The 17,477-nt window shown below is 29.9% G+C and overlaps 2 protein-coding genes across 3 annotated transcripts in view; one reads left to right on the forward strand and one right to left on the reverse strand.

Moving 5' to 3' along the window:
* Rpn13 (regulatory particle non-ATPase 13) overlaps positions 1 to 17,477 on the forward strand; it is a 306,135-nt gene that overhangs the window by 194,219 nt on the left and 94,439 nt on the right. The window lies entirely within an intron of this gene.
* LOC146535584 (uncharacterized) lies at positions 7,283 to 12,613 on the reverse strand. Of its 2 annotated transcripts, XM_085191364.1 has the most exons (5): positions 12,471 to 12,613; positions 10,605 to 10,802; positions 9,643 to 9,760; positions 9,413 to 9,442; positions 7,283 to 7,938 (listed from the first exon to the last, which is right to left on the reverse strand). In XM_085191364.1, exons 2-5 carry the CDS (start codon positions 10,792 to 10,794, stop codon positions 7,926 to 7,928), a joined length of 351 nt encoding a protein of 116 aa, XP_085047490.1. In that variant the 5' UTR covers positions 10,795 to 10,802; positions 12,471 to 12,613; the 3' UTR covers positions 7,283 to 7,925. The 2 variants fall into 2 exon arrangements, with proteins under 2 accessions (XP_085047490.1, XP_085047491.1); XM_085191365.1 differs by lacking the exon at positions 9,413 to 9,442.

The following is a 17,477-nucleotide window of genomic DNA, read 5'->3' on the forward strand; positions in this document are numbered from 1 at the left end:
CGAGAAAGAGTAAAGATAATGCAGGATAGTAAAAAGCGTATCCACATCTTAACCCATTTAGCAAAATATGGCCTTCCGCATAAGTAAGCAAAAAATATTGGCAACTTGACAGAAATACAAGCTGCACTTGGGAAGTTCAAAACTTTTATGTCGGATCAAGTAAGTTACGCTATAGAATAATCTTTCAAATTATTAAATGCAATTTGCCTTGCACTTCTCTCTGTATATTTCAGCTTTATTAAAAATCATAAATACATTTTGTTTGGATTAATAACAATATATTATGGATTTTTGAATCTCAAAAAGAAAAGAGGACAAGAAGAGAAGAGGACTATTATCACACTAAATTTCAGATGATGCATGTCGAGTGGTACAATTCTATATTTTTCTTTATGTTGCCAGAGCAGATAAAGGAAAATAATTGAAATATCTACAACGATCGCAGACATACACTGTAATAAAAGTTACGTAAAACTAGCTCATTCAATAATATTTTTCAGAATAGGAGGTACTTTATTCTCACTATATTCGTGTTAAGTGAATATCAAACATTTTATAAACAAACAGAAGTAAACAAAATTGTTCCCTAAGCACGCCGCACGTGTTGTAGTGCACAGTACTTGTATGCGGTGAAACTCTTTTGACGTTCAATAAAAGTTTTGTTCAGAAAAATTGTAGTGCATCCAAAACAATTTAATTTACTCCAGAAGTGCGGCAACTCCATTAAATAGTTTTTCTATTATAAACTAGAATTACATCTATGTCAATTGCAGTCGACTATAATTTTATTTTCTACTAGCTACTCGCTCGCAGCTTCGCCCGCCTTATATACAAATCTGATTTACTTTGGCGTTCTAATAACATTATTATTTTAAAGACAATATCTATATTTAAAGAATAATAATTTCAGTCAATTCCATAAAACATTTATTTTGTAGCAATCTTGTTTAACATTTTTTTTATATTGATATAACTTTTTATTTATAAACCGAACCAAATACTAAATGCTGAGAGAAATTATTAGTATAAATAATAAAAACTGCATTCAAATCAAATACGCCGTTCCTGAGATAAGCCTGCACAAACGCACAAACAAAGAGACAATTTTTTTATAAAATCGTAATTTTGAGTCTTCCGTGTACAGCAATTAGTTACAGTTTTATTATAAAAAATGCATTATGTATTAATTTACTTTGTTTGGTATATATGTATTTGGTTTTCGATTTCATTAATTAAATATTTTGTTAGATATTATTGCATAATCGATTCACTATTTTTGGTGGAGAACATAAAGTAATGCAATTTTTAATTGTTAAACTAAATTAATAGTAAAATAATACTAATAACTTCTTATGTATATTCAATAACACTTCAATTAAGACGTTTTTATATCTACGGACATACGGCCACGGGAAACTCCAAATTGTAATCTTATTTGTTATAATATTTAAAACAAAAAAAAATGTCAAGATAGTTTTTTTTTAATTATACAAATAAGCATAGAGTTGCTTATTTTTTATTATCTCTACGAAAATTTACCGTTTAACATCATCTTAATTAACAAAACCAGTTTCATCAAAAAATAATAATACTACGAATTCCTTAGCAATATACTTTAACAGCTATTTTAAAGGATGGTGACAAATCGTTTTATTTAGAAAAAAACTTTTAGAAGTTAAATACATAACACCAAAGGAACATTTTGGTTATATATACCAACGTAGAGTGACTCTTTGTATAAAATAACCAAGAAGCAAAAGAAATATCTTGTAATTCTCTAAAGGCTGGAGAATGAAATTGAAACGTAAGCTACCTCTACTTTACGTCTAATTGCATAAGGGAATAAAAAATTAAACTATGTTTTACAACGTATTATGGGTATTGTTATTCATTTGTAGCTATTTTCTTGTTATTCGTACATATGCAGTTATAAATTACATACAAATAGATTGAATCTCAACAAACGTCTTTTCTCAAGTATTATATGAAATACAATAAATATTACTATATTTAATATAGTTATTTATAAATATAAACTGAAAACATTAAAAGCTTAAACCTCTTTTTTATTTAACAAGATTACTTTTTAAAATAAAATATTCTCTAAAGGACTGCACGTATTTATAGTTTGGCAGTTGTTTAGTTACGTTAATGTGTTTGCGTCTCGTGCGGGGCCACAGATGGAGACGATAGGGAACATCTCAGGGAAAATCCTCGTAAGAGACATTTTTCATAAGCTTCGAGAAATTCTCTGTTTGCCGTGAGGCAGACTTCGTCTAAATCTGCAGCAACATATGTATCGTTGTACTCATCAAATAAAAGATTTTATAAGTACTAAACCCTGAAAGTGTTAAAAATGAGCAATATTTTTTGTTAAGACGTCATTATAGTTAAAAACCTAGGAAGTATTTATTAAATTATCTACATTTATTTTTAAAATTTCTTCTTTTTCGTTATTAAAATAATTAAGAAAATAACTCTATTATACTGTTAATTGCACGACGTATATTGAGTGAACGAAGAACGATTTAAGTCTATAAGTATATACGATATCGGTTATTAAATATATTTAAGGCCGAAAAATAATGAAAAATAGAACTTTACTTAAATATTAGTATGTTCCATGAGAATTATTTATTAGAAAACATGAAAAAGCATAACTTTGGGTTTTTATTCTTATCTTGAATAGACAATATGTGTAACAGTTGACTGTTTTAAAAAGCTTATTTCCTCAACATAAAAAAAATAAATTGAATTAGGTACTTCCGTTAAAGTACACAATATTTTATTACGCCAATATAAAATATAGGCACTGTGACGATGACTAATAATAAGCGAACAATGGACAAAAGGCGAGTAAGCCTTATAGCTAATTGACGTGAACTTTACGGCTTACAATTTTATTGAATAAAAAGTAAGGTTACTTTAGCTCAGTTATTGCTACTTATATTTTCATCAATCATATTATTAACTTGCTGTGAAATTTATACTTTATATTTATAAAGTCATAAATATTAAATTTAATCGACCTTGTAAACACCTTTACCTCTTGATTTCATTGTTATTGGATATACAGTCAAAATATCATATAAAATATAGTATTAAAAATAAATTTCATATATTCATCAATAAACGCAATGGTCGTGGGTTCTATTTCCACTTGTGGACTATAATTAAATTGGATTATAGTTATAGTTAAATGTTATGTGATTCATTTTGGATACATTATTATATGAGGACGACTGCGAGGCGGGAGTTAATAATTGCAACACAGTTTTATACTAATGCAGTTATGTTTGCAGTTATGTTTGAACGAAATCTTTATTTAATAAATATTATTATTATATTAAAATTCCAAGCCTAACGAATGCAATAAATGGTCGGGAATACCACAGAATGTTAAGTTAACGCTTCCTCCTGGCATAATATAAATGGATGAAAAATGTAAAAACAATAAATTTTCCCAATAAATCTGATAATAAAGTGTAGTTAAAATAAATAATAAAAACAAAAGAAACATTTAAAACAATTTAGAATAACCAAAGTGTTTTCAGGAAATATATTTTAAAATGACTGTAAGAACCATCTAATTCCAATTGCTTAATTTACTTTCATATCATATTACCACATTACTATTTACACCAGCCATTAAGGTATTTTTCATGTCAATTCGCATACAGTGAGTCAACGACCCGTCACGGAAACAAGGTCTACGTAAACACCTACTCTATCATCACGGCCAACATTCGCACTTAATTTTACTGGATATGGTCAAACTTGTATGTATAATAACCTTAAGCCTTCGAATTCCTATGCAATTAGTTGGAAAATAATGTTTTAAAAAATGTAATGTCGTATAATAACAATACTTCCCAAAAATTATTATGTTAATTTATACCTTTTATGATTAACTATCTGTTAATTGTGTGATATTAAGTGATTAAAGAATATTCTATTTAATATTTTTAATTAACGCAAAATAAAACATATGTACGTAAAATGTGTAAATTTTATTACAATATGAGGCCGTCGTGGCGCAGTGGCGCAGGGTGTAACTGTAACGCGACGGTTGTGGATTCGATCCCCACTCGAGGAAGTGAAATATTTATTTACGTTTATATTTCCATTTCTTCGCTCTGGTGTCGAGGCAAACCGCGGCGTTGAGTTCTACCACTCAACACTCAAAGCCTCCAGAATTCAGCAGAAAGTGGGGAACGGAGTGTCTTAACACTAGGTTCCCTCTGCCTACCCAACTGTGTGTATCCCGTGCGTGAAGCTGATTTTTGATTTTGATTCTAATATAATATAATGCAAAAAATATACGTCAATTATATAGTTTAGAAAGCAAAGCATTTTTATAATGAACATTTCCCTATACAAACAACCAAACTACTGCACTACAGCTAAACTACTGCACTAGAGTGGCGTACATATTAACACTACTTATATGAATAGCAATATATTAAATAAAAGATTTAATTTATAATGAATATCATGAGGTTGAGAGCTTAACTTTTTTTACGTCTCATGACTACAATTTATTAGCACTTTAACATCTTATTAGTTAAGCAAATCTTATGTAAATGTTCATGCTATGCCGTCGTGAATTCGATGGGAAATTCCCCTTCTGACACATTTATTTTTATAACATACTCGCATATTGAATGAATGTTGAGATTTAGGTAAATTATTATTAATTAATACAAAAATATATAATATCTATATATTTATAGATACTTTTTCTTTTTTTAATACAATAGATTAGTGACATTAAATAAATTTATCACACAATTCCCAATTGTGTAAAAAAACGGTAATAGATAGATATAGTTAGGAATGTCTCTCTCTAACTGTATACTTATTAAACTACTACGTACTAAATACTTATACCCTTCCTTACCTACTAGTGACTGCTTAATGCTGTTCTACTGCTGATCTTTGCTTAATCTTCACTGGATGCAAGCTAGATGGTTCTTTAAATATAATTGTCAAAAAAATAAAACCCGACAGCATAAAACTAAAAAGAAAAAAACTAGCCCAATAATGCATTATTCATTATTCCCAACTGTTTATCCTATTGCACTATTGGGCTTGTTTTTTTTAGGTTCAGGTTTGATATGTATTTTAAATTAAATAAAAATACATGAGTATGTATTTTAAATTAAAATGATTAACAGAAAAATAAAATTTGAAAACCTATAAATTTGTTTTAATAATAATAATATCAAAGACAAGCAATCATATGGATTCGATTAGTTTATATAAATTTTATCGTCTTTGTTGTACCAACTCTAGACATACACCTACATACATATGTGTTTGTACGTAATACTTACGAGCATGTACGCTTCACAACTCTCGTAGACACTATAACGCTAACAGTAAAACAAATAAGCTCTACACACGTTTATAACCGCTGTGAGCTCAAAAATCTATTCATATTACAAAGTCGTGTTAAACCTTCAATGTAATATAAGAGCAGGATACGCTCGCGTCGAGCGAATTGACTTCTTTGCTCTCGTACTCAACAGGCATAGTTCGTAAAATACAAGGGTTTCACAAAGTTTTATAACCGTAAGACGGTTGAAGCTTTTTACAAGTGTTAAGGGGGTTTTTGTGTTTGACAAAGACCCATTTTCACACCACTGTGACCTTATATTTTCATTTTTAAAGTTATAAGGCATGTATTGCATTTGCACAGAGTAAATATTTTCTTTTTTCAGTATTTTTTTTTTGGGAAAAAACTAACTAGGAGCTAAAAAAAACTTTCATATTAATAAATATTCCAAGTTATATTTAACATTTTCCACAAACATTACGTGAAACAAGATTTTTTTCCCCTCATTGCACAATGTGCAATGTCTGTGTATTTGTAATTAGAAGTCACGAATGCGAAATTAATCATGAATTGTTGTTTATATCATTTTTCTAATAAATATATTATAGGCCCGTCTTACAGAGCCTTTATTCCAATTGTTATGTATGTAAAGAATATCAAAAATAAAACAGAGTAATAAATAATTTTGTTTTACATCATTAAAATGAACCTATTATAATCAAAATAATTTCTTTATCATTTATTATTAGTTATTAAAATAAATTTATCATAATAATATAATTATAATAAAAACTATAGTAACTTAAAAAATATTTTGTTATAAGTTATCATATAAGCAACGGAGTATCCTAACATTAAGTTCCTAGTTTCTCTCTGCATACCCTGCTTTGTGCGGGATATCGCGTAAAATTATAAAAAAATAGATATTATATAGGTACTTGCGAAAATTAATAATAATTAACTTTGCAATGTCCTTGTTTAGAAGGTACTTAGTATACCAGACTCACTTGAGCGAGAATGAAAAAAAAAACCTATTTCATAATTTATTATTTTAAAATAAGCTTAATATTTATTAAGCTTACTAGCGGACGCGCGCAGCTTCGCTTGCGTAATTAGGGGTGAATTCTAATAAACCACGAAACATGTGTTCAATGAAATATTTTTAAGAGTCTAAATTTCAAATTTTATAAAAATCGGTGGCGATTTAAAGATTTTTCCATACAAACTTTCACCCCTTATTGGCACCCTTAGGAGGTAAATTCTAAAAAACCGTGAAACACGTGTTCAATTAAATACTTTTAAAAATCTAAATTTCAAATTTTATACAAATCGGTGCCGATTTAAATTTTTTTCCATACAAACTTTCAACCCCTATTTTACCCCTTTAGGGTTAAAATTTTTCAAAATCCCTTCTTAGTGGATGTCCAGATTACAAAAGTAAACATCTGTCCAAATTTCACGTTTCTCCCATGAGCGGTTACGGCTGTGCGTGCGTCTTACCTCAGTCAGTGAGGACAAGTCCTTTTATATATATAGATAATAAACATCTGGTGTGGATGATAAATGTGAAAAAAAAATTTTAGCAAATTCAATGATGTCACTCTGAATCCAATATGGAGGACGTCCCAGGTAGCAAACAAAGTATTTTTGATGTAGTCTTTCATAATATAGTACCAAATCAAAGGGTCAACTTGTAGCACACAAAAAAAGTTAAATCATAAAATTTATGCCAAACTGTTTTTTTGAAATTTCAAAGTATTATACAAATTGTTTAGCTTCACGCTGTATCCCGCACACAGCAGGGTAGACATAGGGAACCTAGTGATAAGACATTCCCTTCCCCAGTTTTCCCCGTATTCTGGAGACGTGTTGAGTGAACTTTGAATCATTCTCCTCTAATTCCACAATTTCCTTTTAAAATGGTTTAGAAAAAAAAAACTAATATTTTTATAAAAAAATATATTCAAAAAGCAACAATACACACTAGCTTATATTATTCGATTTTGTTATAAATATTATAACAAACACAAACATTAACGCCGGTATTATATTAATATGACCATCGGTTTTTACAAAATGTTATTGAACAAATATAAGACAAATTTTGACCTCATTTATATAGTTAGTACTGAAACTAGAATTGACTATAAGGTTATAAATATCGTTTTTTACTCAATTTACATTACAATACATGTTTATTATTGTATAAAAATATTTTAAGATATCAGTTTCGATTTATCTGACTTTTAAGTATTAAGATTTGTATTTATGGCAATTTACAGACTATTTATTAGTGTTTTCTTGTTTTTCAAAGTTATCACCAGAGAGTATTTAACATGAGCGTACTTTTTTCAATAATAATGATGCAAATTATATTTCGTTTCTTTTTCTATGTAGAAATGTTTGTTGTCTTTTGGAAATTCTATAATTCATGTCACTTAATAGCCTGTATTTACTCTTATTATCTAGTTCATATTAAAAAATACCCATTGGCTTCAGCTTTTAACTATTCTATTTCTAAAATTACTTAACGATGCTCTCTTGATTTCTTAACGCACATGATGCTTAAACAGAAATCTTAGGCACCTCAACCGGACCAGCTGTAATAAAATAAAATATATTTAAATTAATCTCCATGAGGTTTCAATATTTTTTTTAGAAATTATAATAACCTGATAACGTTACATTTTACACGTGAACATGGGATCCGCATTCCTTCAAACCCATCAAATTCGGGTTTTACCGACACTTTGAGACATATTTAATAATATGATTTTAAAATTATTCGCGATGATATTACATAATTTGGTTGGTAAAACTTGCCGCATAAATAAACAGCTACGAAAATGACGCATACCTGTAATTAGGAAACTACTTTATTTATTGTACAAAATAAAGAGATTTATATGGGATCAGGGAGTATGATATTTCCACATAAATATATATAACACACACACACATGCATAACATAATAGATAGTTATTAAGCAGCGGCCCCGCCAAGGACTGTAAACACAAACAAGATAGTTTTGGGTTCGATTCTAAATCGGTGGATCAATATTTAATAATTAATAATTCATATTTTCATTTTCTCGCTCTGGTAAGGAGACAAACGGAGGCGAAATGAAGTTCCGGGTTGATGTAAAGAATATTAAGATACAAATAGTAATTTAAAAATACACATGATATATATTGGTACATTCTAGAACCTTTTATAAAAAACTAATTATATAGTTGATTACACCAATTATATTATTATTTTAAATAATTGAGTAGTTGAATTAAAGAACGGGAAAATAAACTTTATAATGAAAATAATTTACGACTTTGTCTCATAATGATTAGAGGACATAGTGGTTATTTTCTATCACCTTCACAAAACATAATAATATCTCAAAGATATCGAGGTATAAAAGGAAATCGATTAAGTTTTAAGAAAACAATAAAAAAAAAACTAATACAATAAAATGTGCAGTAAAAATTATACCATCTAAGCTTAATACGACTAATTGGAATATCTATATATTTTTATCATATTTATAAAGAATAGAAAATAATTGATGAAGATATTTAGAGATATAAGAACGTATAGCCTTATAGGCTGGAGCTTTTGAACGGTATCTAAAAGGCGCGAAATTTGCCACATACTTATTCATTCATATTTTTTTAAAGGTGGTTGTTATAAAGATAACGAAGTAACAACGTTATGCCCAGCATTGAATCATTTGCATGGTGTCATGGTCGTTCATTAATTATCTTTAGATAATCATTGAAAAGATCTGTTATTTTTCTATTCATTTCTATTGGTGAGCTAAGAGACAATGAATAAATATTTTTTACAATATCTATTTAACCTTTAGTATCTGATTATGCAAATGAATGACTGACTGGTTATAATTAAGCAACCATACGACATTCATATAGTCTATGGTTTATAGATAAACTTTAGCTATGTAAATTTTAAGATATATTTCAAAATTAACGAAGGTTACGATTTCTATTCCGTAAAGGACAAATCGAAAACACGCTTTCGACATTCTGTTCTAATTAATCGAAAGAAAAAAAATATGCTCACCTCTCAACTTCGACGTATTTTGGCGCATGACTGTAATGTAAAGCCAAAATTAAAATAAATAAAAGCAATATAATAAATAAATGCTACACATAAATATGCAATTATAAAAATAAATATAAAAATAATAGTAATATATAAATAATAAGAATTAATTTGATTGTTAAAAATATTAGCATAATGTTTAAATGTCATAAATAAATATGTTGATTAATATGTTAGTTAGCCTTTACCGTGGGTCAGTTTCAATAACCACTTTGGGAGGTACTGACTGTTTTTTCTTGAGTGCTATAGCGCCTACTACTCCGGCACCTACAGCACCTACTTTCACTGCCTTCAAACCTAAAGCCCCTGTAAAATTGAAATTATATTTACAGTACCTTCTATGACAATAAGCACAATCAGCCTTGATCTATAACGGAATTTTTATATAATGAAAACCAGTAGGTGAAAAGATTTATTTTAAATAAACCTATATTAATAAAAAGAATTGTGATTCAAAATTACTAGTTAAAAACTGTTTATTTAACACTTACTGTATTAAAATTAAAAATGTTGGTATTAAATTTGTTCGATCTTAAAACAATATATAACCTAGTACTATACCTAGTATATATAATACTAACTATTTTATTATTATTCTTATTCTATATAAAAAATAATTTCCAATTCGACATATCTTTAAAAAAAGCAATGAATTTCAATTAATTATTTCAAGCGACCATGATATTAATGAGTTCAAGATTTCATATGACTACTTCGTTCTACGGTCAATTTATTTTAGCCCAGTTAATGAAACTCATAAAGTCATATTTACTCAATTTTTTTATGCTATAGCACACAAACTATAACGTGTTAACTATTAATATACGTTTTATTATTACAAACAAACTCGTATAACAGTACAAAAAATATATGTATTAATATTGTTTTATAAGTATTTAACGGCAAACAATTTACCGAGGCAATGTGTGGCACAGTTGAAAATATGCATATATTTTTATATAAAAAACTTGCATCTCCTCTCCTTAGACAGAGAGTGGAGTTAAGTCTAATCAATACGTAATGTTTCTAAAGTGGCAGGAACTCTTTCCATTCATTGGAAAGGATTACTTTGGACAAGAGAGGAATCTTATGATATATCTAACGAATATTAAAAGTACCACATTTTCTAACTATTTTAACAAAAACTTACCAAGGATAAGTTTCTTCTTCAGAAGTAGCAGACCTCTTTTCGTTCTTGCGCCTCTTTCGTGCTCTGGTGTTTCGTACAGTGACTCGTGGATATTTTGTACGTCTTGCGTATTTTCTGGGTACTCATAATGCACGCTCGCTGCGACAACGGCTACGAGACAAGCCAGAACAATGATTGTTGTGGACTGCATGTTTCTTCCTAAAAAACCAATGACAGATTTGTATTGAATTTAATCTTAAAAGAGCATGATTAAACACTTGGCTATGCCATGGTTAGGTATTAATAAAAAATGACCAGAAAACTTGAATATTTGAAATATGACAAAAATATTTTTTTAACCTCCACCTACGCTACGTCTCAAAAATCAGTACTGTGTGAGAAATTCAAATGTAAAATATGTGCTGAATACAAAATATTCGTAGGTACGTAACAGCAAGGCGCCAGGGATGATTTAATATGGAGCAGACAGGTTTACAAATTGTATACTTATATATGAGGATGCACACGACTGAACGAACAAATTTATTTTCCATGAAATGCCGCAAATCATTACATATAGACGAAATTATTAACGCCATTATTGTAATATATGTGTAATTTAATAACTTTAATATTTGGAAGTATTCAGGCAGATAGCCATGCCCTAAAATTTTATTTAATTCTATAGGTACCTATCGTATTATTCGTATAAATATAATAATTAAAACAACTAACAGCTAAGGACCGTTTCAATTATTCTGTGAATAAAAATTATTCACAATTTCCCATTTACTAAACTTCTGTTATTTAACGTAATTCATACAAATTAAGCTTGTAAGTCTCGCGAAATATGTGACAATCACTCAATGCGTCGAAGGTTATTTACTGTGCGTAACCTCCAGGCTCTAAGTAGAGTAACAAAACAAATATGAGCTACCTACATTATTTATATGTCATTCAGAATACACAACTAGCCTTGTCACTATTCTCAACAGATAAAAAATCCTACTTACAGCTTACTTTTCAAACGACAAGCTAGATATATTTTTAATTTGTTAAATTAAATATTGTCTTGATTTATTATTTTAAAGTATTATTTTTAAAATATATAACGAATATTTATGTATGGCAACACTATAGGTACATGTGCTGGTAAAGTCCTGATTAATACTATTTCGATATGAAGGAGGAAAGCGAACATATTTCGATACGCCGCGGCGTTTCTAAAGGGTGAAGCGACCGTTTTCAAGGAAACATTTCCGTGAAAATGGAGACATTTCTATTTGGTTTTCCTTTAAACATCTCTTTGACTAAAGAGCACAGAACGTACAAATAAACCAAGTAGGTACTTCGCTATCTATAGAAATTCTTTCATTGTAGATTCACAATTATGTACCTATAGATTCACATTTATTTTAAGCATAATTAGATACCTATTTATGCTTAAAATAAACATAAATATAAAATCAAATCAAATTATTATTTGAATGTTCCATTTATTTTGATTTTAGAGCAAAGCAACATATGATTATAAAAATCATTAAAATATATTCATTAAGTTAATTAAGCGAATACTAACAGAAATAAACAATAATAACTAATAATAGTTAACTGTATCTTAGTGGTTGCCTGTAAGAAATCAATGACAGTCATAAGGCCGCCATTGTACATACGAGTATTGTGCTAAAATATATAATCCAATTTTTAAGTCGTTACGTTCAATAAAATGTTATTATTGTTATTAATATCTAGATAAATTCACGTCAATAATATAAATTACAATAAACAAAAAGAAGTGAACATTGAAAACGTAGAGCGTAATATCACTCGTAAATCGTAAAGTGTATTTAACGTGTGGAATACAAAGTGCGGTAGAGGATGCGGTACCTTGGTAGCTTTGTTTGAACACAACACAGCACTGCAGCGATCACTAACTCACAGATGACAATGAGGAGCTATCGAATTCTTTTATAGATTGCAAATGTGATGCGACGTGGTAGGGCAGATGGTCGATGCACGCTAGGTGTTGCGCATAGTTCATGGAAAAAGCAGTTGGATCAAGTCTACGCATTATAACTAAAGTTACAACTAAATATTTCCAGGTGCTCATTTAAGTAGTACTTGATGATTTTTTTGTACTTTGAATGCAATTAACACGGGCCAGGCGACCTTAATTGGGCAGGTCGGAAACTGTTAAAATTAATTTTATTATTATAGGGTTTGCTCGAACGCCCTCGACCTCTCAGTGGAGATACCATATCTTATTTTTGTGTGTGAAAGTAAAAAGCACATGAAGCATTACCGAAAATTTTCTGTTATATCTTTTTTAAATGTATAGTTATTGTACAAAATATTCAAGAAAATATGTTTTTTTTTAAAGCCACCTATCATAATTATTTCCTTATTTCTTTTCAAGTATTTCTCACAATTTTCGGATATTGCGAAACATTGTAGAACAAATATTACCTGCCAACCATAAGAAAAATAAATATATAGAGTATATTTTATATCTGATTTGTTTATAATGTTCCCAAGTAGTAAAAATCCTAACATCCAAAGCCAATATGAGATATCCCAAACGATGAGACAACTACCAACTGTGACATGATAGCGTTATTGGTTTAATTAGTAATTCGAAACCAAAACTGATTAATAGGCTTTGACCTAAACATTATTAAGCCTTCATGAAACCATCGGAAACCAGAAATATTAACATCTTTGAGACAAAATTCTTCATATTCTATAATATTGGCAAAAAATATAGTTATAATAAACACAATACAAATTTAACCGTTCACCTGTAAACAATGAATTGTATTAATTTTTTTGAAAAAAGAAAGGTTAGCTTATGTCGTTGAAATTACTTATGTTAATCTATACTGATAATAAAATCGTAACGGTACGGTGAAAAAACGGTATTTGTATTATTAGTGGCATTTAACAGCGAAATAGAACCAAAAACAATATTTTTTTACTTTATTGTCAGAAATGGTTTAACCGATTTAATTGAAGTTTTGACTATTGTATTTTGGCAAGCTTCCGTTAACATTTATTGTTTGTTTTATTTCAACCGGCTTATAAATAAAAAAGCTATACCATTTTAAAGAATCTTGCTCAACAATATTGCTATAAATAACTGTTTTATTGAATTGGTTGAAATTGTACTTTTCAATATAGGTATCATTTTTAATTTAAAAATGATTTCTAAATAATATAAAACTAAATTAAATTAGATTTGTAAATTATCAATTATGTAGTTCAAGCAGATGGAGCCGAGCGGGTCGCTAGCTCGCTAGTAATTAAAATATCTTTAAAAAATAACAGTGCTTATTATTATTTATTTATCATTTTAATAAGTTCAATTTGTGTAAATATAATAATCATATTTAGATTCCCTATAAAATTATTTAATTTATATGGAAATAGAATTTATTGGCATTAATAGAAATATTAGTCACTATTTGGTGACCTCCTAGATTATTTGTATTGTTCAAATAGATGAATCCTCATGTCAGCGGTATTTCGAAATAGCAGGCAAACATTAACGCGTAAGAGTAAGATAAATGTGCCGATGGTTCTTAGGAAATATGTATGTACATATATTAAATATGTGAAACATTTTTTATATTAGGGCTCACAGTTTATAGCAGTAGATGCCTACGTATATTATCATTTATAATTCGCGGATATCTCACATGGCAAAACATATATGAGTTGCTACATAGATATACCGTTTACGTTAGTACTAATTATTCTAATATTATAGTATAAGTTGAAGAGTTTGTTTGGTAGAACGCGCTAATCTCAGGACCTGGCTAGTGTAATATGCACGTATACGAAATCTTAAATGGGACATAAGTAAACATAAGTTAAATTTATTTTTCTTTATTTTATTTTCAATTTTAAATATTATTAACAACATTTCCTCATCATCATTATCATCACTTTGTTATTTTCAGCTTCACACTGTATCCCATTTATGGGGGGTAGGCAGAGAGAATCTAGTTTTAAGACACTCGTTCCCCACTGGCCGCTAAATTTTCGAGACATTGCGAGTTGAGTAGCGGAACTCAACGCTGTGCTTTTGCTTTGTTATCAAAGCAAATATAATTAAAATATTAATAAATAATTATTCATTCCCCCGGGAGGAAGTCGAACCCACAGCAGTCTATATAAATGATAGATGATATTATGAACTATTTATTCAATTCCTACTAAGATTAAATGATTGTAATAACGTAAATATGCGAGTCTTGTATAGGATTTCCTTTATACCTATGTGCATATTATGATTTAAAATATGTACAAGTGTCGTACTTACAAATAGAAGATATATAGTATAGTGATAAGTGGTTATTAATTTCTCATTATATATTCATTCGAGGCGGTCGTGACGCAGAGGCACTAATGTGTAACTAACGCGACGGTCGTGGGTTCGATACCCATTGGAGAGAATGAATTATTATTTCTTAATATTTTCATTTCTTCATTTTTGCATCAAGGCAGAAAGTCCCGGTTTTGAGTGTCGGCATTCAACACTCAATGCCAGGAAAAATCCGTGCAAAGTGAAAGAGAGAGTGGCTTAACTAGATTCCCTCTGCCTACGCTACTGTATGGTTTGCGGGATACAGCGTGAAGCTGAAGCGTGAAGCGGTAACTAAGTATATAATGTATTTCGTTCATAAATCGTTCATAATCACACCGTATACGTAGAATGCAAATAGTCAGGAAAATCCCTTACACAACAATCGCTTACAGTTTTTCAATGAGCATGCTAAAGTTACGGACAGACGGACCGCGAACAGTACGTGGTTTCGTGTAGTATGCTCATATAACTTCTAATTACGTCAAATCGCGTGGCCTAAGTGACATAAGGCTGTTACAGTTTGTGCCTTGCGAACGCCGCACCCACTCTAGACTACAAATAAGACGGTACTCACGCTTTTGTGTTACAAATTAAGCTGGAATGCCAAATTTATTTCCTAAAAGAACGTTACCAACGTAACAAGAATAAAAAAATGTATTCGATTAAAAAAATAAACATATAAAATATGTATTAATATCATTTTATTATCTTAAACTTATAAGTTTCAACTTTAGACATAATTAAATAAGACACATTAGCAATTAGCTATTTAAAATTATTTAATGCTAGTGAAAAATGTTAGGATAAGTCCCTACGGGGAAAGTAGAGGACGGAGTGTGTAAGCATCATCATCATCGTCAGCCTATATCCCGCGAACCACACAGTAGGGTAGGCAGAGGGAACCTAGTGTTCAGACAGTCTGTTCCCCAGTTTCTGCCGAATTCTGGAGGCATTGCGTGTTAAGTGGCAGAAATCAAAGCCACACTTTGCCTCGACACCAGGGCAAAGAAATGGAAATATAAATTTAAATAAATATTCATCTCCCCGATGATCGAACCCACAACCAGTCGGTTTTGCAGTAACACTTTGTGCCCCTGCGCCATGACTATACTAAAGTGTAAAAAATATTGTTTGCTCTTAATATGTTCGTAGGCGCTTATAGCATATAGGGCTTCTCGGTGTTTGGCAGGGAGTTATAACCATGCTAAGTGTCTACGTCTGGCAATGGACAATGTAAAGTCTCTATAAGGGATATGTTTTTATTTAATATCCATGTGTTTAATTTTAAAGTCGGTTTATTTTTTTTAATTAATTTTATTCCAAATTTCATAAAGGTCTATCTATCGCCTTCAATTTCGTATTCAAATCCTAGAGAGATTTTGTTTACCAATTTGCCATTTTATTTTATTTCATTTTATAACAAAAATTATATTATAAATATAACGTACATTTCAAGAACCATTAACATACATTTTTAAAATAATATTAGTAAATCATTTGTTATATATTGAGGAAGCTCTTTGAAATAATAAAAAATATTTTTGTTGTTGTAATGATATCTAAAATAAAAAGAAAAATAAATAAACAAGTGACTGTTTATTAGCTGTCATTGAAAAGAGACGTTGTTTTATTATAGGTTATGGGCCCGCGCTCATAAATTTCGCGATTTTGTAATTTTAACAAGAATTTTGCATCGCAAGTGTTAAAGGATAATTACAAGTATTTTGCAGATTATAACAGTGTATATTCCTATTGAAATTTAACAATGTCGACAAACTATTTTGTGAACGTACCAAAGCTAACGGGGCGTAATAATTATAGTGAGTGGTGTTTCGCGGCAGAAAATTTTCTAATCTTGGAAGGCACTAAGCACTGCGTGTGGCCAGAAGAAGGAAAAGAAATAACTGCAGATGACGCAAAAACAAAAGCAAAACTAATAATGACAATCGACCCGTCTCTGTACGTACATGTAAAAAACGTTAAAACTTCAAGTGAATTGTGGAATAAGCTTAAACAACTTTTCGATGATAACGGATTTTCACGTAGAATAAGTCTACTAAGGAATTTAATTTCGATTCGCCGAGAGAATTGCAATTCGATGACGTCATACGTGACGCAGATTATTGATACTGCACAGAAGCTCAGCGGAACAGGATTTGAAATAAATGACCAGTGGACAGGATCATTGCTGTTGGCGGGATTGCCTGATCGTTTTTCCCCTATGATTATGGCAATAGAGCACTCAGGAATACCTATTACAGCAGATTCCATCAAAACGAAATTGCTGGATATGGATTTGGCAAGTTATGATGAGAATGAAGTTAGTGGTGCTTTTGCAATTCATTCTAAGTACAGAGGAAAACAAAATTCGAATTTATCTATGGCCAGAAAAAGTGACGTAGGCAACACTACTTTACCGACGTCAAACGTCAAACAGATAAAGTGCTATCGATGTAAACAGTTCGGCCATTATAAAAACCAATGTACAAATAATGAAAATAACTCGTCAAATAAGAAAATAAATAAGG

This window comes from Heliconius melpomene, chromosome 10 (assembly GCF_056956725.1).
Source record: "Heliconius melpomene rosina isolate 202511_hmr_F chromosome 10, ASM5695672v1, whole genome shotgun sequence".
Lineage (NCBI taxonomy): Eukaryota > Metazoa > Arthropoda > Insecta > Lepidoptera > Nymphalidae > Heliconius > Heliconius melpomene.

Bases quoted from the DNA above. Each gene is read 5' to 3' on its own strand.
- LOC146535584 (XM_085191364.1), bottom strand. From the start codon at position 10,794: ATGCAGTCCACAACAATCATTGTTCTGGCTTGTCTCGTAGCCGTTGTC. The intron at 9,761-10,604 runs GTAAGTTTTTGT...TCAATTTTACAG, and splicing joins GAAGAAGAAACTTATCCTTG to GGGCTTTAGGTTTGAAGGCA. The intron at 9,443-9,642 runs GTAAAGGCTAAC...TTTACATTACAG, and splicing joins GTTATTGAAACTGACCCACG to TCATGCGCCAAAATACGTCG.